Genomic DNA, 25872 nt, shown 5'->3' on the forward strand with positions numbered 1-25872 from the left:
GCACCTGCACACAATTTCTGTTAAACTGACACCTATTTGTGTTCACAAAGAACAATTCTGCTTCTCTAAAGCTGTGGAATTAAAACAGTGTTATAATTCACACATGAAAATGTTATTTCTGGTAGTTTAATTAGACTTAATTTCAGCACTGTGTGCTGTTCCAATAACATGATGCAACCACGGTTTGTGAGGGCAGAATTAGATGTAGCAAGTTGCTATTTATTTTGTTATCTACAGCAGATTTGTAAAGAATTATGTTAAAGTTTTAACATAAACAATGAAAGTCAAAACTCCAGCTTTCATTGGCGGGCCAAATTTTTTTTTCTGGAGGGCCGGATTTGGCCCATGTTTCACTATTTGCTTACCACTGTTCTAGTATAACACACAGCAACAAGGCAAACAAGTGTATTTCCCAAAAATTCACACTATTTCTTCAAGAAACACAGTATAAACACACAAACAGGTGTACAGTACATGACACAAACACACCCATAGTTTAAAACAAACGTGTATGCCAGACTTCAAAACGTCCTTATGAAGGATGAAGGAGACACTGGTGAAGAAAAAAAAAAAAAACATCACACAAATACAAGAACAGTTCAGACACACAAGTACACATCAACCTTCAGGTGGATTTGTCTTTGTGTTCGTCACAGCTGGCTGGTGTACGAGGAGGCGTACGGGACTGTAGGCGTGTGCAGGTTCAAGACTGATCGACTGCCAGTGAGGGTTTTGTTTTTTAAGAGGTGATGCTATAACAAATACACTTCACAGGGCCAGAAATAATCTATTCCAATGCCCCAATAAAAGCCTACCCCTCTATGTTTAGACTTTAGTGTCATTTGTTGGTGAGACCACAATGACATGATTGTGGTTTTTATCTGATCAATTCCAGCTGATTTATCCTTTACGACTGTAGTGATACACTGTTACGGCAGTGCTGTGCCGTACTCCTATTTATGCACCTTCAGCTTTGTAGACAGCACGTTGTAGAGCTTTGTCACATTTCTGTCACGAGATATCAGCTTACAAGTATATCTGTGCGTTATTCGTTTAAATTATTTTGGAGAGGCATTCTGGGAAAGGCTCTCCGCCCGTCTGGGGATCTATGTGGACCCCGTTTAAACATGCAAAGCACAGACCCCATAAATCAAGTCACCGCTGGAGAACTAGGGCTGGTGTAAGGCTACATGTAAACTCCTCCCTGTTTTCCTGCGTCTCCATGACGACACACCTACTGGAGACCTGGACGCAGGGTTGGCCGATGTTTGCTGGTCTCGTTTTGTACTCCTCAGTGCGGGAGGAGTAATCGTTCCAAAGCGCACTGTAAATGTTCCCAGTTCTTCCACAGCAGCGCTAGAACGGACACTCCCACACAGGTGAGCGCCAGGTGGAGGCGGCTGCGCAGGAGCGGGGCGGTGAACTTGGCCGCCGTGGAAACGCACACCAAAATCACGGTGACGATTGCCAGCATGATGTTGATGCACTTCCCGAGAAGCACCTTGGCATCGGTGTTTTCCAGCTGAACCGTTTGTTGCTGCTGCTGCTGGAGCTCGAGCTTCGATACCCGAGTCTGGCACGACTCCAGGACCTCCTGCACAAACACACACACACACAAACACAGTTAAGATCAGAGAAACACTAGAGAGCAATGACTTAGAAGGGAAGGGAAGTCAAACTGCATTAGATATGAATAGACACCAAGCTGTTTATTACTTTATAAATAGCTGTGAGACACTGGAGGCATCTTGGTGGCTCCTGTGTGTGCAATGTAAGCACAAATCAGTCTAACCTGTCTTTATCTAACCCAAAATAATGTGAATTGTATGACAATTTAGAAAGAGTGTGAGTTAAAGCTGCTATAATCAATATTTTTTGCAATGACAGTGTGTAATGTGTCAGTTGTGGCTCGTAGATGATGAACCTATCAGCGAATCTGCAGCTCCTCTCGGCTTTATGGAGCTTTACAGCGACATTCAGCTCATTTTTTATCTGTCCAGCTGCAACTTTACTGTTTTGGTTCAATCTCAGCGCTCTTATAGTGCCATTTTGGGCCGCAGCAGGCAGCTGTTTTCAGAGAAAAAGCTCTAAAAAGCCACTGTACACTACCTGCTCAGCACAAAACAGCAAACAGACACAGTTGGCTGTATACTAGCTGGTGAACATAGTGGAGCATTTAGCAGCTTAAGAGACAGATATTTCTCTCAGGAGTTGGTAGAGAGCATAAACAGAGTGAATATTGGACTTTTATTCACAGAGTCGACAGAAATATGACTCCAAATGGATGATAATGTTGCTCCGTAACTGCTGGATGTGGAGATAAACAACTGTTTGCTGACAGGTTCAACATAATAACTTAAAATGTGTCAGTGTTGTGTCTCACAACTTGTTTCTGCTGCCCCCAAGTAGCTAGAAATCAGTTAATGTAGGTTAAAGTTTGGCTGCTTTTGAGTAATGAATTAATCATTTGATCAGAAGTGACTGAAAATATTGAAAAAATACCCATTAAAACTTGTTTACAGTTGTTGTTTTATGTAACCAAACATCCAAAACGCACAAATATTTAATTTCCAAAGATATAAAACAAATAAAAGCAGTAAATTATCACCTTAAAGAAGCAACAGACAGTGAATATTTGGTATTTTTGTTTGATTCATGACTGTTTTCTGTCAATTGATCAGTTAATCATTTCAGTACTCGAGTCAAGTATCCATATAATCTAAAATCAAACAGATAAATTCCAGCGCTGTGCATGTGCAGCATCTTGTTCGTTACATAACTGCTTCGTAAAAGGTTAACTTTGTGTCAGTGTGTGTGTGTGTGTGTGTGTGTGTGTTTGTATGCAAAACACACACATCTTACCTGTATGTCTCTGGCCCTCTCGTAGGCCTGATAGGCAACTTTCTCCTCAATGCTGGCCAGTTCCTGCTTCAAATTACTGGTCTCGTGCTGGTGGAGCTCCGTGAGGTCATTTAACTGGTCCTCCAACCTCTCATACCTGACAGACAGAAACACACCCCCCACCACCACACACACACACACACACACACACACGCATGCAGAGTGGGTGGAGGCAGAGAGCCAAGGAGAGAGCGGGAGAAACGATGCATAATTGAGTGCGTGTGTGGGCGAGTGACAGTACAGCAGTTTATCTACTACTGCAACTAAGCTGCTGAAACATTTGCCCTTGGTTGACTTAGCAACAGTCTGGGGGTTTGTGCATGTGTAAGCCACGCTATCTATTTTTAGTTTTACAAAAGCTTATAATAATGGCCCAGTTAACTGTCAAAAGCTCTTTAAAGTTCAGCACCAGATGTGTGAAAACAGAAATTTGCCCGGTTAGGAGTGTTGTTACAGCGGAGTAGATTCATTTTGTTTGGGTAGTGAAGCACCTGCAGCGGAAGAGCTAATATTTCTTATCAGCTATATTTATTTGACATGTTAGGCGTTAAAACAAAGTTATCTAGATCAGTGATTCCCAATCGTTTTGGCTTGTGACCCTTCAGCACAGATTCTGGATGTAGGATCATCTGAAGGACTTTTATAGGCTCAAGAGGATGAAAGTATCCGATATTTTGCAAGGAAATAAGCAAATATTTGAGGAAGAAGAAGAAAAATATACATAATTTTGTTGCACAGAAATATACAGATTTTCTTTCTTATTCCTCTAATCGTCTTGAACCCCTTTAGAAATATCTTGGTTAGGATTTGCTGATCTAGATAACAGAATAGATATTTAAAGGGGCACTCCACCTTTTTTTTACAACTTAAAAACAATTTACTGGAGGTGGAGAGTCTTATTCAGCCTGTGAAAACAGTTAAATGTCATCTCTGTCAAGTCTGACAAAGTAACTCAAGTGACATCAGCCTGATTATCTCGGCTTGGGTTTGCAGAATTCACATTTTTAACAGCCTGTGTAACAAACTGGGGCCATAGAGTTGTGAAAGACACAGGCGTTTACCAGATGGGGAGTTTTCATGGTGAACTATTGAGCTGCATTATGGGAAATGTAGGATCCAGTGTTTTAGAGCTTTTGCCATACCAGGGATTAAAAATCAGTATATCTCTGCTTCTGCTGCATCGATTTTGAACATTATTTTTTTAATCTCTCTCTCAAAAGGTGCTCAAACATTTTGGAAGTGACATAAAAAAAACGTCTGAAGTACTTTTTAACCTACTGAAACACTGTTGGTGCTTATTTAAATGGTTGATTTATATTTCTTAAAATATATATTTTCATTCTTATTCTGTGGGTTTTGAGATTTGGTTTAAAGAAGACTAATTAAAAAGGCAGAAAAATGCCAAAAATATATATATTTCAATATTCAGTTCAGTTGAGTAAAGACTCTTTTCAGTAATTAGTGTTGGGAGAGAATGTGATGGCACTAATTGACTTTTAATAGGGTTGAGTTGGGGTCAATATAATCACTTATAGCAGACATCTGTGTTCACATGAACTGCTACAATTAATCTAATAGAGGAAAATTGAAGTGAGAAATATGTGAGTGTTTGACCTTCCTATTTGTGAGTTTTAACAGACCATAACTGCGTGTGTGTGTGTGTCTTGTATATCTGTCAGTGGTTAAATCAAATAATTTAATTAGAAAAACACATTTTCCGAGGCTGCGCTAACCTGTATCTCTCCTCCTGCATCATCTGCGTGAAGTAGCTGTAATCTCGTTTGAACTGCGTATTCAGAGTTTCCATGTCATCCGCCAGCTGTTGCTGGGCCTCCCTGATCTCCCGGACCATCTCCAGCACCTCCCCGAGGCGCCCGTTGGAGTCAGACCTGCCCGGACCTCCCGACCCCGCCCCCGAGCCCCCGGCCGGGTTCCCGTTCGAGTCGGCGGACGCGGACGTCCCGGTGGAGCACTCGTCGTCGCTCTGGTACTTGTTCGTCTTGGCTACTGTGTTGGCGCTACCGCTCAGACCCCTCGCCCCGCCGTCCACCTTCAGCCCGGACTCTGTCTCCATGGAGCTCTTGAGGTGCGCGATGTTGTCGGCGCTGCCGAACTTGTTCCTGATGAGGTTGGCGAACTCCCTCGACTTGTTGAAGAAGAAAGGCGGCGAGAGCGACACGCCGGGCCCGATCGTCTTCACTTTGTCCAGCGCCGGGTGTCGTCCGGTGGAGCTGACGTCACGCAGGCTTCCCTCCTTGCTGTGAGTCCCGGACTCTTTGCCGTTATCCTTGTGGCCGTGCTTGCCGTTGGTCTCGCTGTCTTTCATGCGACGGTGGTACTGCTCCAGCTTCCTCTGCAGCCTGGCGATGCTTTGCGCCGACTTCTGGTTCTTCTTCTCAAAGACCTGACGTATTCGCCCTACCTGCTGCTTGTCCGCGTTGTTCACCAGCTTCAGGTACTCGGCCACATTCTGGTCCCGAGCCGTCTGCTCCACCTTGATCTGCTCGGTCACCTGAAGAGAACCAGACCAGAAAAACTGATTTATCATGAAAACAGATGTATAATCATTTAGGGATGCAGTGTTTGAATGGGTTTATATTATTGAGCTTTGTTAAACATGTAATAAAATCTGTTCTGTTCATGCAATTTAAACCTCCTGATAAAAAAGTGTCTTCATTAAAATGCATTTATCGTGAAGCACGTGGAGGAAGAGGGGAAGCATCAGCGGTCTGCATGTTAGCTTATTGCTGTAACATTAACAGTATGATGTTGATTGGTGGTGTTCGGTCGATACCTGATTGGCTTAATAAGGTCATTACTACCGTTGATACCGATCCGAACATCCACAATATTGACATTGAATAAATTATTCCATTGCAGTTCATCTTTAAGTTGCAGTGTTGGGGTCGATACTTCCTGTTACTTGCTACAAACTTTACTTTTCTGTGTTTTACTTTTTATTACTCATTGGCAGCAGTAATTCATTATATGATGTGTTAATAATCTCTCCATTAGGTTTTGGTTACAGCCCTGAAATAAGAAAAAAAGCTATGAAACTGATGCCCAATGTTCCTGTGGTGGGAATTATTCCACTCTGAGAAACTTTTCTAATTTTTAATGAAAGCTAAAACCACATGGACTGTGATTAAAATGCAGCAGAAGATGGGCTGGAATAAAATTCCTTCTTAAATCAATCAATGAATTTAATATTTTTGATGAATGATAAATGAGCTATCAAAACTGAAATTCAAATGGGAAGCAGCTCAATATTAGATGGCAGAATACTGCCGTTATTGCTCCGCAAACTGCGACCCAACCGAGCTACAGAGATACTTAAATTTTCCTTTTTGTCCAGTGTGATGTTTGCTCAGAGGGCCGACGCTTCACCCGTGTACACACCGCTCTCTCTAAGTCAAACACCAGATATCACGGAGAAGGTGACTAATGTTTCCTCTGACCTTGAGGATCTTCTGCTGCAGGCTGTCGATACCCAGCGCCCCCTTGGTGAAATCCAGGCCCACTCCGTCATCTCCGACGCTGTCCACCACGTCCAGGTTGGACTCTGAGCCTCCGCGGCGAATGGGCACGGGGATGCTGAGGATGTTGACATCGCAGGCGCTGCGCTCCGCCTGATAACACAAAACACACAAAGGAAGGAAGATAAACGATTTTACTGGAAAAGCAAACCTTCAGATTTCAGCGTTTTATCTCAAGAAGAGCTGATATAACGTTGGGTTGAACGTCAGAAAACATCAGAAACTGATTAAAACTATTAAAAAAGGAGAAATTATCTTGTGCAAAAATTCCCTGAGCAACATAAATGTTAGCAGCCGTTGTTGAAACAAATATTTGAAAGGTGCAAAATTGTATAAAGCCTCATTCAACAGAGAAAATGAAAGCTCTTCTGAAGTTAACTAACTGCTATACTTGCAGCAGAGACTAAGGACACAAAAATATGTGATGTATTTTGCAGACAAAAGACACTCAGATGATTCAAAGACCTTCAGATGCTGCAGTCTGAACAGGCTTTCAGGTTTAACTACATACTAAAAACCTGCTGCACAGACAACGATCCGATCATTGATCGGAGATATCAGGTGTGTTTGTGAGCCTTGAAGAAAAGCTTCTTTCATCTCAACAGTTCACTGCTTTTCTCTCTTTTCTCGGTGAGCACGTCGCTCACCTCGGCAATAAAAGAAAATAAAGGGCGACGCTAACAAAAGAAAAACAAGAGGATCAAAACACTATCGAGTGTGCGGTCTTGAGAGGATTCTGGTGTTTAGACTGGATTGAAAGAGAATGAAAAAAAAAGCAGCTGATGAGATAGTAAATCTGTCTTAAGACTGCAAAATGGTCAGTTAATGGCTCCAAACAAACAGCCCCCCAGTGCCTCTTGTACTGAAAATCCTCTCTCTGTATTGACAAAAGCAGACGATTATATAAGGCAACCTAAAATATTAGTACAGTATGTGGTAACTCTAGTTGCCACGGCAGCAAAGAGCACACAGACAGACCGAGCTCTAACATACACACACACATGAGCAAACTGCTGACATACCCCGAAGGCGAGTTGTTGCTTTTTCTCTTTTTCTTACAGAAAGACAAGCAGAATAATGACACTTTTATTGCCTCCTGCAGCTTGTAGCTGTGTAGCCTGCAGAGTCGACACGACACCGAGCAGCAGTTAGTACCTTAAAACATCTTCTTTTTTTTATTAACTCAAGAGTCATTCATGCAAATACATTGTTGTCAGTTCTCACTACTCCTGAGTACAGAAGGCTGATACGTAACACATCCATCAGTTCAACCCCATGGGCAGAAATCCAGCCAGTTCAGAACCAACCTGTGTCGTAAATAATGCTGCTACAATCAGTCAGTCAACAGAAAATACAACGTTGTGAACTGATGATTGAAGTAAAAACAACTTGCTGTTTGTAGCTTCAAAAATTCTCTGTTTTATGTCATGATAAACATAAATAATATGTATTTTTCTTACTGTTGGTCAGACTTAGGAGGCGGTTTTCACGGTCTGATAGCTTGTGATGACATCTTTAATAATTTATAGCCTCAAGGATGAGGACATAAACCCTCTAAAGCTCACCCCTGGAAACATTTTGAAAGGTTTCGATTGCCATTTTTACAACAGGGACTTTTTTGAAAATGACGACAATCGAGGCTGTAGAAAGTATTTTAGAAGTACTGAGTTCATGAGTCTGAATTCCCCTCTTATAGCGACAACATTTCCTACCAAATGATTTGCTGGCCTTCCAAAAACAAAGAAACAAATGAAAGACTAAAATATTTGTCACGTTTTATTTTTGTGATTTCGTTCAGTTATATTTTCTGTACATTTTATCTCCCTACATGCTGTTTTAAGATTCCATCTATATGAATTTACGTATTTATTTTTGTGTACCTAAAACTTAAAAAAAAAAAAGAAAAATAAATAAAGATATTGTGTCTCAGATCGTTAAAATTTCCGATCGCACCCTCTGACATGACCTTTGTGTCCTCAGCAGCAGCTTTTTACTTGAACTCACTGATCAAAAACAAGTCAATCAATACAAATGAATTCTCATATCAATCTAACTTTTCATAGTACAAACAGTCAGTGAAACTTCTACATAGTTAACATCTCTTGACTGGAAAAATAATTGGAAAAGATATATTACTCGATCGTTAAAACTGATGAAGTTAATAATTGTTTGTTAATAACAGCCTGAGTTATTAGAATATATCATGATCAATACATGATTACGCTGCGAGACCGCGGCTGTGAACAACATACATCATCTTCCTACTGCGGCAGCATCAACTAAACCTCCTGCTTTAGACTCTCAATCACTAAAACACACACACACACACACACACACACACACAAAACCGATCTCTCTGCCTCTCACGGCTGTAAATCAGCTGGGATTCAAGTGTGCAAACACGCTGCTGTCGGCGCCTCGCGCTCGTCAGTCCAAACACGTATCGGACATCCAGTGGAAAAGTGGGTCTGAGAGTGAAAGCGGGAAATTATTAACATGTGAACACACATCAATTTGTAATGTTTGAAGCAAGCTGCTGTCCAGCAAGCTGTCAGTAGCATTTATGTTATCGGTTATCACTTTATAGTCTTTACTGCAGAGATGCATGTATGTGTTTAAGCACGTATGTATGAGAAAGTACATGTTAACTTTATTTTTTAGGGTAGGTTGTAGGTTGTGTGGATGTATATATATGTATATATATGTATACGTGTCTGGGCTTGTACTGTATATTCATTTGCATTTATTATAGTGACTTAGAGTGACGTTAAATGTGTTTTTTGTGGGTCTTTTATTGTTTTTTATAGTCATTTTATTGTTACACTTTATTAACCAGTCTTTATAACTATAGTGTCTTGTTGTTTTATTACTTTTATTCACTGCTGTGTTGCTGATTCTACATTTCTTCATGTAAATAATAATAAAAATGTGATCACAAAAAACAAAACGAAACATGTGAACACAGAGAGAGGCACCATATGTCTCAGAGGTCACACGTGTCTGGTCACTACTCGTCCTGTGACCCTGATCTGCACTCAGGCCATTAAGATTATTATACAGATGGATGGACATACAACCAAAACACACACACACACACACACACACACACACACACACACGACACACCGGGGTCAGGCATTAAGCATTTTCCAAAGCGTTTGTCCGCTGAGGGATATTCACTCGTCTGAAACTAGGTGATTCAACAACTTGTCTCTTTAAGAAATAAAAAATGTATGAATGAATGGTTGTGAATGCAGAATGTGACACATTTTCTCTGAACCTTAAAACTACTGCAGAAATGCTCTAAATTTGATTTTTTCACAGCAGCACAATATGCAAAGTGAAAAACCCAACAAAAAAAATTTACATAACATCTGCAGCATCCGGGGTTCAAGTCCGGCCTGGAACCTTTGACGCGTATCAAAACTGTATATTTATTTATATAAATAAACACAAAAACACCAAACTTTGCATTATCTACTGCCTTTTGGTTCTCTTCCTTTCACGGGACTCTGATTCGCTAACTCCCACTAACAACCACACAGTTACATGAATATTTTATTAGTTTGGACATTTGGTAAATATTAAAGTCGTTCGTCAAGTAAAAACTGAATTATCTGTTGTTGTTTCAGCTTCTCAAATGTGAGGATTCGCTGCTTCTCTCTGTTTTATATTATTGTAAACTAAACATCTTTGAGTTTAGATTCTGGGAACTTGTGATGGTCATTTTTACACCTTAATTTATTAATTGATTCGTCTTGTGTTGGTTTTACAAGTCAGGTCATCAAAATAGATTCAATTTGTTCTGAAGGGGAGACAAATATCTGTATAAGTTTTATAGCAATCCATCCACCAGTCAGAGGACCACTAAAGTCATTAGGACGCATCGTTATGGTAACCACGAATGTCTGTGCAAAATTATGTGTCAATCCGTCCAGTAGGCGCTGAGATATTTCACTGGATAAGTGAAGATTTGAACCTGCTGGTGGCGCTAGAGGGAAACTCGGGGGATCGTTAAAGTCAGCAGAATCCATCGTTGTGGCGCCGCGTATATCTGCACCAAATCTCATAGCAATCAATCCGATAGTTGTCGGATTATTTTAATCTAGACAAAAGTGGCGACGCACTGACTGACCTCGCTAACCCTGGAGCCACGCTGCTAGCACGGCTAAAAATAATGAATAGATTAACTTATCCTAAAATAATCATTAACTCTTATCTGTTCCAAATTCAGTTAAAAACCCAACGAAGATGAGGCAGATATTATGTGTCTCTGCTGTGCGTCGGTGTGTGATTTGCATTGGCTTCCTATATTCAAAAATCTAAGATTAGATACTGGAGACGTAGCTTGTAGTGTTGACTCTGTGTGTGTGTGTGTGTGTGTAGTGTATCTGAAAAAGAAAGAGAGGAAGTGGGCCAGTGAGTGCTACTCAGACTCCCACTGAGTAAAGCCGGCTCATGGGAGAGTCTCATTGATGGGAGCTGCGAGTAGGGGACCTTGCCACGGGGAGAGGGAGGCCTGGCACCGCCACACAGGAAACCGCCGAGGGGAAACCTTTCTTTTGTCGTTCCCAGCAGAGTCAGGAGCTATTTTATTCCTGCCTCTAATCCATCAATTTATTTTCCGCTAACATGAGCCAGAGGTAGAAACGAGTCATGAGAGACAAGGAACCAGTAAAGCTGTCGTCTCTCACAAACGAAGCAATCCCAGGCCTTCGACAAATCAATGTAATTTTCCAAAAACGCCAATACGCAGAGGTGAGACGCGACACTCGGTCAAAAACCAATCAGCAGCTGTCTGCCCGGAGACGAATGTACAAACAGGTTCACAACACTCATACATCAAGCCAAGGCTGTTTACTGAGAATGTAGAACTCCCTCTGAACGCTACTTAAGATAAGTACTTTAAAAAAAAAAAGTCATTAGTCAGTGTCAACAGTCTCACAGTTAGCTTGGCCATACATATTAATGTGCTGATAAGACGTCATACTCAACATGCATGTGTGAGTAGATAACGTGGTAACCTACGTTGTCTCTAAGGCGTGATAATAGAACTCACCTTTAACAGACCAAACACTGACTCAATTGATCAAGAAAAAGATCATTAAAATCTTTGTTTTTCTCCAGTTATATCTCTCAGATTCTCATTAGTATCAAGAGAAGAATGAATCTAAAGAAAAATGTGTGAAAGCTAAAGCAATTTCAGATTTTTATTGGTCTTCTCTCTTATAAAGCAAACAGATTTAAAATAACAGAGATAATATACAACATTAGTCATCATCTATGAGTCGGCTCTAACACAGCATGTGGTCTCACACACACACACACACACACACACACACACACACACACACACACACACACACACACACAGACAGTCTGAACCAGTGCACCAGATTAACACCAGCTGATTTAAACTGGTCTGTGTTTAAGTGTTGAGGGGGGGGAAGTAATGGGATTGGGAGAATCCAGATCAAGAGATTTAGTGGTGGAGAAGTTTAAAACCAGGCTTTTTAAGCCAATCACAGGAGGGTACGCAAACCAGAATAACATAACATAATAAAGACATAATGTTATCATATAACTGCCTCATAGATGGATAAATGTGGAGGATCTGCATGAGCAAAACATTGGAGAATGTATTGCCGTGGTATAAAATAAAACTGCAAACAGTTAAATCATTTTTCTAATTTAGTGCTCTTTAGCTGCAAAGTAACCATAGCAACAATACTGGTGCTTTATGTGATGTTAATGGTGAAAATATTAAATTAACCGAACATATTTTAGCCAAAAGAATTTTTAAACAGACAAGGAGTCGACTTTGTGAGGCACAGCGATACTCTGATCTAAATGCTAACATTAGCATGCTAACATGCTCACAGTAATAATATATGTAGCACTTTTACAAACAGAGTGGCGAGCAAAAAACCAACAGAGTAAAGAGTAAAAATCTTAAAATAATTGGATTACAAGAAATATTTAAAAGTACAACACAGACTGAAACAGTAAAATAATGAAAGACATAGAAAATTTGACAATAAGAAGATAAAAAGAATAGTTACGGTTTTTAAAAAAGGCCATCTGATGAAAGTGAGTTTTAAAAAAGTGATTTAAAAGATGCTACTGAGTCGGCTAACTTGAGATACTCAGGCCTGACGTTCCATAGTTGAGGGGCACGGACTAAAAAAGGCTCGGTCACCTTGGGCCTGAGGACCTCAAGCTGTGCTGTGGCTCATAAGGGATCAACACATCAGTATAACCAGGTGTCTTGCCATGCAGAGCCTTAAAAGTTATAAACAAAATCTTAAAACCAACAGTAAAACTCACAGGGAGTCAGTGCAAAGATGCAACAACGGGGGTAACATGATCTGAGTTTGCTAGAAGCCAACAGCAGCATTTAGGATGGTGGCAACGCTAACATGCTAATGTTTAACAAGTATAACTTTAACCATGTTCACCATCTTAGTTTAGCTTGCAAATTAGCACTAAACACAAAGTACAGCTGAGGGTGATGAGATTGTCTCTTGTTTTGCAGGTATTTGGTCATAAGTGATGAAAAAGTCAGATGACCACCAAAGTTATTACAATTCAACCTGAGGGGGGACATTCATGTTTTTACCAGATTTAATGGCAATACATTCAACTGTTCTACCAAATTTTACTCAAAACCACAAACGTAAACCTCATGTTGGCGTAAGAGGTAACCATCAAAATCAGTAGGATTCAACTTCTAGGCAACGTGAAGGTCAACACATCCAATAGTTGTTTCACTCTGGATCAAAGTGGTCGGCTGACTGACTGATACCTCAATAGGTCTACAACTAACGATTATTTTCATTATTAATTAATCTGCCAGTTGTTTTCTTCATTAACTGATTACTTGTTTGGTCCATAAAATGTCAAAAAATGGTGAAAAATGCCGATCACCGTTTCCCGAAGCTCAAGATGGCGTCCTCAAATGTCTTCTTTTGTACAAAGAAGACTAAATATTCACATTTGGGAGGCTGGAACCAGATAATTTGGAATTTTTCTTTCTTAAAAAAATGACTCAAAACAACTAATTGATCATCAGAAAAGTCAGTGATCTCAAAAAAGGATGATAAGTTTTCCTGTTTTTTCTTTGGCCATGCTGTCAGTGTTGATATTGGTTGGAGAAACACTCCACTTTGAATCACAGCTGTCTTCTTTCTTTGTCCGTTACGTCCTGTATTATGACGTTCTTACTTAACAGCACAAAATATACGACGGCTCTCTGGACAAATATGGAGATGTACTCAAGACATGATTTAGGTTTTTGAAAGGCTTAATCCAGCAAACCCTTGTTATATTTGCCAAGGCCGTTCTGTTCCGAGCGAGACTTTTGAGAATAACACACAGCGAGTTTTCCTGGTAATTTATGACTGTACTTCCTGAGCCCTCGGAAAAGAAAGCTAATGCATCATGCTAGTATAACAGCACAGTTTACACAAACCGCTGCACCTGCAAGTAAATTCAAATTCATTCAAACCTGCGAGACATAAATCAACTCTGAAATGCAAAAAAAAAAAAAAGAAGAAGCAGGCAGATGACTAATGCTCTGCCTGGAACAAATCGAACAGAAATGGGTACAGAAGTATTATTTGTGCTGCATGAATAATGAATGAAATAGTCCCACACTGGGTCTTTAACAATATGTTATGCATCATTAAGATTAGCTTGTGCGCTCTGTGGGGCTACGAGACCATCTTAATGCACCACAATGTATAATTTTCACATGATCTTATAAAAAAAAACTAACTTTCACATCATCTCGGTACTTCTATCTCCGCTGATGTGATTTGACAGCTCATTACTTCTCTTATCTCCTCCGTCGAGATTTTAATTTAAGCAAAGGAAACCCACGATTAAAAAAGGAAACCTCTGGAGTCGCTTTAAAGCAAAGTTTCTTGATGTTTAAAATGAATAAAATGATGAGGATCTGACCTAGTGACGTCAAATAGTAAAAAGATTGGGGGAAAAAATGTATTTGTGCCAAGAAAGAGAGTAAATAACAGCTTTGTTTTGGTGAAAAGGATATGAAAACTGTATTCACATCACATACCGAGATAAAAAAGAGATTTAAGTTCACCTATGATTAAAAAAAGAGAGGACGCTTTAAGGTGAAACGCGACATTCGGCTCATGTGAACCGGGTCTGTGGAGCCTCCCGCCTGGAGGGGGATCAGCCGTGACTCTGCGACCAGGGAGAGGAGCCTCCTGTGGGGCAGAGGAGCCGGCAGACAGGCTCACCGCCCCCACGGGGCTCCAGATATAGAACAGTGAATTACCCAGAGAATTAACGCGGAGCAAAACAGTCACAGAACAGACGGAATAATGAGGAACGGGCTTGAATACAAACACAGAGAGTTTAGGCATTATTCAGCATATAATGAATATAAGGCAATATTATTGTTTAGCAGTGGAATTTTGTATTTATGTCATAATATTTTATTGTTTTACACATTTATGCTGTTTAAATTAATGATTGCAATTTAATATAGGTTTTATAAAGGTTTTAGTTGTTAGATATGTCCAACACATTTAGTCTGATCTTATTTATGTCCTCTAATGAAGCAGAAGTGGGAGATAATTTTAAATAAAGTCATTATTTTGTGTTGTTTAATGTATAAACTAAGTAGTTTGGTGTTTATCTGTTCTTTAAATTCATAATTGACTCTGATTTTGCAGCAAACTTTGTTCACGTCAACAGTTAAAATGTTTATATTCTGGAAAACCACTGTATCCACTGTATGTAAACATTGTTGACTATAGATTAAATTAGCTAATTCCAAGTAAATCAAATGTGTGAAGAATTTCTTAATCGATTAGTCAATTGACTGAAAATTTATCATCGACTATTTCCATAATCAATGAATCATTCCCATTCCATCTTACTCAAAAGAAGGCAACTTGAGTTAATCGAGTAATCAGTTCAGTCATTTTTTGAGTTTTACTGGTTCCAGCTTTTCAAAATAAAAGTATTTGATGTTTTTCTTTATCATGTTTAACAGTAAACTGAATATATTTGGTTTTTGGACTTTTGATTGGACAAAACAAGACATTTTAAGACGTCAATGTGAGCTCTGGCAAAATATAATGCACATTTTTCACAATTTTCTGTCATTTCATTGACACGATTAACAAAGAAAATAATCAGCAGCTTAATGAAAATAATCATTAGTTGCAGCCCAAATATTGAGCATTTATTTGATTATTTAACATGTAATTGCGCATATAGTTGCCACATTAGGATACATACTGCTATAAAAATATTATTATTAATATCTTGACATTGATTTCAACCATACAGCTGAGTATGTGTGTGAAAAGTCAAGAGAGAAAACAGAGGTCCACATAACGTCAGACCTAAAGAAGCATGTGAAACAGTATCTTCCATATAAGGCTCTGCTTTTTGCTTTGTTTTAATAACTTCACCTTCGTTCTGCCTGGAATAACACACACACACACACACACACTCCTGCCACTGAGGCCAAACCCAAGGTGTGACCGAAAGGAAGTAAACAGCACTGACTCAAAACTTCAAGTCTTAACAGGCTACTCCGCACACACACCCACCTCACTTATTGAACTCGTGGCGGGCGGAACGGGACACGTTATACAGACGTGATGTATGAGACAAACACAACCCCGGTGTCCGCGAGGTGACGTTAGGCCACACTGAGCCGAGCTGTCACGTCTGATGGATCACTCTCCGAGCGATCTTCATCACTCCGCTTTATAAATCGCTCTGACACTGCTGATATTCACAGACATTACAATCTAATCGCAGCACTTTCAGGTCATCATGATTATTTTAATGCTGCTTGCAAAGCAAATTTATCTGATTCAATAGCAGTTTAATCTTCTTTTTTTTTTAACTGTGGTCATATTATTCTGTCTCTATCTATACACTTGATCTAATCAAAGATGTACCAGAAGTCAGTGAGATGGTGATGAAGACAGTAAGGAGTCACTCTCTACTACTGCAGAAAGTGCTGGAAGTAAAGTGTTTAAGAAGACGTATCCTGCACATTTCCAGGTCTATATTTTTATTCTGGGGCTCTACTTGAATATATAATAATTTGCATGATTTACAGTTTAATTTTTTTAAAATTATTTATCATATGCTGGCTCTTTGTGCTCCTGCCTCGTTAAGACCCCCCCTCCACCTGATGAACTCTGTTCTGATTGGTTAGCTTCCAAAAGCTGGCCCTCGACACACTGCGCCAACTCCAAAGGTTACGTAAACAACAAATACTAGTAAAATTTTGCTTCTTTTTCTCTTTATTTACTAAAAATATAAACTTCTCAAGTACATCAGTACATGTTTGGGATCCAAAATATGCGAGTACACAACACAAATAACCCACTTTAGCGACAGAGACCACCAACGGATGGCCTTTTTTGGGCATGCACGTACACAAAAAGCATATTGTATCCCCTTAAAAATCCCCTAACAACAGCTCTGTAATGAGAGCGAAACCAGCAGCGAATAGAGAGAAACGGTGGCATCTAAAACTGAAGTGAAATGAGTTGATTAAATGTACTTGTGCGTTAATGTCAGCAAGACAGAATTCAAAATGACAGCTTGAATGATCTCTTGATAGCTTTTTAACACTATTATATATGTATGTATATGATTATAAGCACCGTTTAACTCTAATCTTTTTGCAGCTTCCCTCTCATGCCTCACAGTAATCTATTCTGACAGGAGTCCAGAGGTGTGTCACCGTTGCATAATCTGTGTAATAACTTGATAATAGAGGGTGTGACTTCTGACTAGACGCAGATCTGAGGTTTAAAAGGTAAATGTGACGCTTGTTTTCAACTAAATCTCAAAAACAGAAAAGAAATATCTGAGAGAGAACATGAAATAACTTTGTATTTGCATTTTTCTCGGTGCCTCTCAGCTCCTCAGACGCAACTGTGTGCAATATGTGTGGTGGGAGATAAGACATGAAAAGCAGCCCGATTTCTAACAGAGCTCTGCAGTCAGACTCAGATGTCCATACAGTATGACAGTGTCATAGTGCCCCCCCCCCCCCCCCCCCCCCACCCCCCTCAGAGCCTCATTAACAAGCCACAGATGGAGAGATGAGGGTGGAGGGCATGTCTGACTGTGTCTGACTCTGGCTGAGATATCCTGCTCTCCCCATTACACTCGCTGCAAATTTAAGCAGTGATCAGTTAGGATGATCCAAGGGGAACGATGGCTGGGAGCTACTGGTGTCGACTGTAGCGCCAGAGAAAACAGTGACGTGGGTTTTTTTTTATAAAGGAGACGTATGAGCTAAACACTGGGTTCATCAGGGGTTAAATGCTTAGGATTAAGATCTACAGAACTAAAGTCACTCGAACAAAAGATAGACTGGTACATTAGCATGAAAAAGACTAAGACCTCAGCGACGTAAGCGGCTCTGAGGATGTACTTAGACACAATATGAATTGCCGGATACATTAAAATATGAGAAAGAACATAGTTGGAACACAATAGAAGAGTGCAGTACTGATTTACCACATATAAAATAACATAACATCATCATTCTCACTCATTAAGACATATTTTTAGACTTGTGAAACTGAAAAAAGAGCAATTTCACTGCTTTTTCCTGATCTGGACCACATTAGACAGATTAGAAAATTTAGTCTATAAAGATGATTAGGGCCCGAGCACAGAACGGTGCGAAAGACAAGCTCTACAAGGCCATAACTAACGAAACGGAGAGACGTGGAATCATGCTGTGAATTTCTATCCGCAAGATTAGTGACATCGCCATTTTTGTGTTTCAACAAATAGAATAAAATAAAAACATAAACGTTTGACAAAGCTGAAACTGTGTTTTAATGACTCTCTGGAGCCTCCTCAGTAATCTACTCCAGATTTGTACAATGTGAAATTTCAGCAGTGGCATCACACAGCTCTACGCTGTGATTCCAAATTATTTGTCCAACATGACTCTGATTGGCTTAGATTTTTTTCATCATCAACTAATCTGTCATTTATTTTCTAGATTCATGGATTAGTCGGTTGGAAAATGGTGAAAAATTTCAATCGCTGCTTCACAAAACCAAAGATGCAACCTCAGAATGTTATCTTTTCTTCTGACCAACAGTCCACAACCCAAAGATACTCTGTTAACTGTCAGAAACCAGACATTATTCACATTTAAGAAGCTGAAGAAGCTAAGAACACAAGATTAAAATTTAGACTCAAAATTTATCAATTAGCAAAATAGTTGCAGATTAGTATTCTGTCATGTCAATCGACTAATCGATGAATTGTCAAATCATTGCAGCTCTAAATTCATCTAATAATTGTAGATACTTCACTCAAAACCACAAATGCCAACCTCATGTTGGTGCTGGATAAAGAGCCAGAGGGCTTCCTCCTCTGGGGACCATAAATGTCAGCAAAAAAAAAAAAAAAATTAAAAAAAAATCAACCCATCCAATAGTTACTGAGATATTTCAATGGGCCAACCGACATGGGCATCCCTTGAGCCATGCTTCTCATGTTACTAAAAATAGCGGTGCTTCAACGTGCCACGCATTTCAGTTTGTGCTTCTAAACTTCAAACCACATTTCGCAGAAAACTCCAGCACTTCCTGACACAAAGTTGCTGCCACTTGTCTCCACTCTGCAGCCGTCCTCAGCTGCTGCAGGGTGGACGAGGACAAGAGTCGACAACAGCCTTTCATAACAACAACAACAACTGTGCATTTTAAAACACGGTGTTCAAACTATTTAAGCAAAACAGTACATGATTTGCTTTAAAAATTAAACCGGATGGCGCAAAGAGTTAAATGCATCTGCCAATATTTTCAGTAATCTGGTTTTATCCAGTTGTAGTAATTAAACTAATGTCTCTAAAATGAACCACACTAATGATATTTAATGATAGGGGGATATTTAAAAAGTTTTTTGGAACATTTCACACAGTGTAAGGGATCATTAAAGCTCCTCTTGTTGTTGTGCAAGCATAAATAATGTTGGACTGCAGCACACGGAGCCCTTTAGGTAAGAGTGGCCTTTTTTTTTTTAAGCGAAAAGAAAAGAGCAACACAACAAAAATGATGTACAGTGTGAAGAGGTTGCTCTTTTATCTACACCAGAGAGAAACTAGGTAATAGAGTGAATCAATAAATCACACTCCAGGGAGAGAGAGAGAGAGAGAGAGAGAGAGTTGTGGATGGTTATTGAGTTAAAATCAATAAACTGTTGGCAATCCATTTACTATCTGGAGAGCTCAGCGTCAACTAATGATTTGGTAATATAGAATCTAAATATACAGCAACAACTGCATCTATATAAAGCTTTTAAAATAGAGTACAAGATGTACCGCACTCTCTAAGAGAAGGAGGTTTATCAGTGTGTGAGAGTGACTCGACACAATCTGGACCACGTGTGTGTGTGTTTGTCTATGACCTGCTTTACACACCCACATGCAGTTTGGGATTCAATGAAAAAAAAAAAAAAAAAAAAAAGTTGTAATCCCTCCTCTTCTCTCTCCTCTCCTCTTGTAATCTGAGATTTTAATCTCCGCTTTCCAGCACAAAGATTACCCAGCAGCCCTCGCTCTCCCCATTCTGAAATGCTCAGGAAGAAGATGAGGATACAGATGTGTTAGGTTGTAATCTTGAGAGAGAGAGAGAGGAAAAAGACAGATATAGTACGACGGATTTAAAGGGCGTAGAAGAGGAAATGATGCGGATATTAAGTGACAGAGGTACAAAAAAAAAAAAAAAAAAAAAGGGAGCGAGAGTTAAAAAGAGAGAAAACGGTTTCCTGCTGTTACAAGTCGAGGTCACTTATTTGAACTCCGCAGGTGGAAAATCAGAATCGGATTAGTTTTCAAAGACGGAATATTCGAACACGTTAAGGTCAGAGTTTATATCGAGGTCTTTAAGGGAACATCTGTACAGGTTACAGAGGTAGCATGTCTACAAGGTGAAAAGTCATTAGCCAAAGCAGTTGTCTTTGACATACTAATATTAGCAAATATCTCATGATTATTTTCAACATGGCGGACCTGCTCCCTATGTAGATGTAAAGGGCTCATTCTAAGGTGACAAAAAAAAACACAACAATTCTTATTTTCAGGTGATTATACACCAATTAAAACATACTTACGAATATTATACTCCATTTCTGCTAAGTCCGTTCCCGCTAGATGCCGTTAAATTCTGTACACTGCACCTTTAAGGCATCATGCAGCTAAAATATCTGCTTCTATCATACGAAGGTGAGCTCAAGGTTGCGGTCCAAGGAGAGGTTTTTCTATTCTTTCCTTTGAAAATGGGTCAGTGGCCTCGTTACAGCCTGTAGCTGGATGTAACCTGAGAAAAAAGTTGATCTTTATGGCCACTCTGTTGACCAATTAGGAACACTTGATTGATGAGAACGGCCGACTTTATGGTCACTCCGGTTGTTTGTGGTGCTCCGTCCAGTTATAATAAAGATGATAGATTAAATGTTAGTGAAACCTGTCAGTATAACAAACAAAAGCCTCCAAAATGTCCATAAAGTTGAAGCAAATTGAATCAGTTTATTGTCGGCATGTTGCAGTAGACTGTAATTGTTTTAGCTCGGTGTACCGAATATATCTGTTTCCAGTTTATTGTCAGCCTAGAAAGGATTGTAAGAGTGTGACATTTTCAAACTTGTAGTCTTACACACCAACTGACACTGACTCAAGTGAGTTTATCAGGTTTTCGTTGCTCCCTCTGGAGCCACAAAAGGCTTTAGTTTGGAGAACTTCTTCACATAAGACCTGAAAACAGACTTTGATGTGTAAAACTGCTGGAGTTCCCCTTTAAAATTTAAGTGCTGCACTCATTTCAGTCAATGACGCACACACGCTGTCACTTTGGCTAATTATTTTTTCATGCCACTCTGCAGCACAGTCACAGCTTCAAGTCTGCTTTTACACCTAAAAATAAGAGAACGAGAGGGGAAAGACACAGGAGCAGCCCAGCCAGCCAAAAACAACAACTTGATGTAAGAATATGACGACAGCAGCTGAGAGGTAGAGTCCACTACTGCAAACCTAAACCAGTTACTGTATCGCTGTGAGAAATGTGACAATGAGCTGCTTGAAACATTCTTCATGTGTAAAAATAAACAGGAACTGGAAATAAAACTGGAATCAAAGTGTTCAGTCAGAAATAGGGACGTCAATGGTTAACCGCGTACTGAACTTTATTCATGTTCCAACACTGACAGGAGCACCAACCCACAGATACAAAGAGATGTGACAGATTCATTTCACCAACCTGCACGGCGGCTAGCAGCTAATTAGCATGGCTAGCATCGTTAGCATAGCCATGCCGTGCTGTGTGTATCCCATAGACTGCATAAAAATACAGCACTGTGCTGGGCAGGTGACAGGTGTGTGTTTACGGTTTCACACAGGTGACAGACTGTTAGCTTAGCATGCTAATCCTACAGTCTATCTGTAATGGTCCTGTTTACACCTGGTATTAACATGCGTCTCGGGTGATCCAATCACAAGTGGACAGCTCTAAATACAGGTGTACACATTCGGAGGTGGTCTGGGCCTCATGTGTCCACATTCATGTAGCAATGTAAACGCAATGCGTCCTGGACCACATTGAAGGACCACCTACTCAACTGATGTACTCTATTTCCCAGCAGACTAGGCAGGGAATTGCATTGCTGCCTCTGGGTCCAAAGCTGTTCAACTTGTTTGATAACAGGATAAACAATGTAATTTGTTTTTCATGTGAATTAAAAAACGTAATCCACCTCCCGTTCCCCTAACCGGTTTCCCTCCCGCTTGTCTGTCTGAAGCCAAACGTTGCTGGATAGTTTCTTCTTTCCTTTCAAGTTCATAACGACAGTTTTTAGTTTTGCTGCGCTGCTCGACATGATGAGCTCAGGATTTATCAGGACGACGACTGCTTTACTCCAAACAGTATGAACCTGGACTGTGTGTATTAATATTAGATCCTGACCGATCCGGTCGGCGTGTCGGAACATATAACTCTCTCTCTCTCTGGTTAATAATGAACGAATTTGGTCTTTAGCGAATGGAAATGATGTCCGTGTTTATTTGCATATAGAGCGGGGGAGTGAGATCCGATCACAAGTGGTCATTCGAGACGCATGTTAATGCCAGGTGTAAACAAGGCCTGTAATAACAACATAGGCGCTACCTTGTTATTAGGCCAGTTGGTGTGCCGAATGATCGAGACTGACATGCTGCCGGTCAGTGTGGCAGATGGCGAGGGATTGAAAGAGCTAGTTTGGTACCTCAAGCCCGAGTACGTTACGCCATTGAGAGCTACTGTGACTAAATGCATCGAAAACACTTTAAAGTGAAGAGGGATGAGCTAAAAGTCAAGCTAACCAGGGCAGACAAGCTAGCTTTGACCACCGACTGTTGGACAGCTCTAACAAATGAAACCTACATCACAACTTTTCTCAAAAATTAATCGGTCAGTCACCAGTTAATGGGTGTCAGTCTATCTAAAGCACAAACTGAACCAAAACATCCCTGGTCGGAAAATACATCTATCCATTCGTAACACTCCTCAAATTCCCAATCTCAAATCCTTGATATCCCGGGATATTCTGGGATCAGTTGTTCCTACTATAATGTTCTCATGCAGTCACACATACGCTCATCTGTTCTGTATTTAGATATCAAATGAAACAGAGGAAGGCGTTCAGCTACATTCCTCACCTCTATAGAGAGACGAAATATTTTTGGATGCTTGAATCAGAACACAGCACCGCTCTGCACTTAACAAACACACACACACACACAAACACACACACACAGAGCCAAGTGCACTGAAATGTTGGCGCGAGTACAAGCCAGAGCTATCGTGCATAGTAACTTTGAAATGTGACCGCGGAGTCTGAATGATCCTGTTTTCTTCTTTCAGCACACAACCGAATACAAAACACTCCCCTCTGAATTACATAACAGTAAGTAACAGGTGTGCGCAGGGGCAGGAACTCTTCACTGTGACAGCACTTGAATATCTATCGTGACTTTATTTACACACAGTATATTGGAGTACGTGCACTACGAGGGGCTCCGACTAACAACTATGATCTTTTGATTTACGGCTGCAGCTGAAGATCAGTTTCATAAATCCATCAACAGATAATTAATCATTTTTTTGAGGAAAAAATATCCAAATTCTCTGGTTTCAGCTTCTCAAATGTGAATATTTTCTGTTTTTTTTAGTCTTCTATGATAATTAACTGAATATATTTGGGTTGTGGACTGTTGGACGGGACAAACCAAGACATATGAGGACGTCACCTTGAGTTTTGGGAAACAATAATCAACATTTTTCACAATTTTCTGACATTTTACAGCCCAAACAACTAATCGATTAACCAAGAAGATAACCAACAGATTGATTGACATTGAAAATAATGATCAGCTGCATTCACAGGTTCTTAAGATATTCAATTTACTGTCATGTATGACAAAGAAAAACAAATATATCATAAATATCACATCTGAGGAGCATCACAAATTGCTTGTTTTGTCAAAAACTCAAATTATATTAAATTTACAGTGATATAAAGCAGAAAAAACAGCAAATCTTCATATATTAAAACCTAGAACCAGATGATATTTGGTATTTTTGTTTGATAAATGTCAAATTTCTGATGATGGTCTTGTGGTTTCAGCTCTATTATGCTAAAAGTAATACTGGGTACAAACACGAGTTATTAACCACATATAATTACATGAATAAGTGATCTTTTATTTGTATTTTTTTAAATTTCTGACTGACCTGTCCTTTTAATAATAATTATGTACAAGCTGTATCGTCAAATCTGAAAACGCTGCAGGGGCTGAGCCAAAATTATAGAGTGTAATAATTGGTGATGAATCAGCTTTAAAATATGACTAGGGGGAAAAAAAAGCAGTGTGTGTGTGTGTGTGTGTGTGTGTGTGTCTGAGAGAGCCCAACACAGGATCTCTTTGATGGGCAGAGTATTTGTGTGCTGGTTAATCCGCACCGTGTTACTCACACACCCGGCATCACTGCTGGTGTGTGTCTATTCACTGTCAGCTTAGCCCACTCAATCTCTAATCCAAAAGTACGGAGAGAGAGAAAGACAGACAGAGGCAGAGAGATAAACCGCTGCACCTCCGTGTTAAATGTCCCGATAATCTACGTTTCAGAGATTGCCTCTCTTGTTGCGCTCCTTGCTCACATCTTGCCTCACTTTTAACAGATTTACATTTATCCCGGGATACGAGAAGCAGAAAGAGAAAGAGAAGCGGATTCCACCGGTTGCCCTGACAACAGACGCGATTGAGCAAAGCCCGGGCTCGCACCTCCATCGTAATGACCAGTGAGGCGAGTCGCGGGTGCGAAGACCATCAGTCAAACCCCCCCCCCACCCGCCTTTCCATTCAACAACATTCACTCCTCCCCATCTCGCCCTCTCTCAATGGCCAAACAATGACCGGGGCTTAGCTCATCACTGTGATTTGTGGTGCTGACGGGGAGGGGGGGGGGGGGACTCGGTGTGTGTGTGTGTGTGTGTGCCATAAAACGAGGCTAACTGCAAAACACTGGTTTCCTGTGACCTACAGAAATAGAGCAAAAAAAAAAAGCTGTGACCTGACCTGTTGTTTCATATTCAAATTATCGTTTTAGTCATTTTTTTTAAAGCATAAATGCTCAAACTTTGCTGCTTCCAGCTTCTCAAATGTGAGTATTTAAAGCTTTTCTTTGTCATATATGATAGTAAACTTCAGACTATTGAGGAAAGACAAAACCAGACATTTGAGGATGTCGCCGTGAGCTCTAAGAAAATCGTGACGGGCATTTTTCACTATTTTTTGTTATTAAAATAATCGTTAGTTGCAGCCCTGAAATGGAGCGTTGCTGCAGGCGATAACCATCATACTCCAAGGCAGGGAACATATTATATGACTTTTGAGCTCAATACAGTCAAGGCAGCAGTGTGCTGTCAGGGACTAGTTTGTGTGAAGTGTTTTCCATCTATAGGAGCCTTTAGTAAATATTTCAACAATGAAGGGAACAAAGAGAGAAAGGTATACGACTGGAAACAAAGATACCCGACCAGAGTCGAGCAGGAACATTAACCACGAGGCCGTCAGGACAACGCCTGTCTAAACATGAGGTCTTAATTTCATCCAATTAACCAGTCAAATCTGAACAGAGACCGAACACAGACAATGAGAGATAACAAAACAGGAAAGGGGAAATAAAAATACAGCACTGACAAGTTGTCTAGTCTATTAAATGTCAGAAAACACTGAAAAACAGCCCATTATAATTTCCCAAGGTCCAAACTGATGGCTTTATCTGACCAAAACACAAAAATACTGAATTTATAATGATATAAAAACAGAGAAAAAGAGAAAATCCTCACATTTGAGAAACTAGAACCA

At 40.0% G+C, this 25872-nt stretch overlaps 1 protein-coding gene across 1 annotated transcript in view; it reads right to left on the reverse strand.

Annotated features, from left to right (window-relative positions):
* Positions 1–742: 742 nt before the first annotated feature.
* Positions 743–25872, reverse strand: part of tmcc3 (transmembrane and coiled-coil domain family 3) — a 30600-nt gene continuing 5470 nt past the window's right edge. Inside the window, exons 2-5 of the mRNA XM_044343926.1 lie at positions 6360–6530; positions 4635–5413; positions 2863–2998; positions 743–1594 (exon numbers count right to left, since the gene is read on the reverse strand). Of these exons, the coding sequence (XP_044199861.1) occupies positions 1292–1594; positions 2863–2998; positions 4635–5413; positions 6360–6530 (1389 nt within the window). The 3' untranslated portion in view covers positions 743–1291. The remainder of the gene's footprint in view (positions 1595–2862; positions 2999–4634; positions 5414–6359; positions 6531–25872) is intronic.

Source organism: Thunnus albacares, chromosome 23 (genome assembly GCF_914725855.1).
Source record: "Thunnus albacares chromosome 23, fThuAlb1.1, whole genome shotgun sequence".
NCBI classification, from domain to species: domain Eukaryota; kingdom Metazoa; phylum Chordata; class Actinopteri; order Scombriformes; family Scombridae; genus Thunnus; species Thunnus albacares.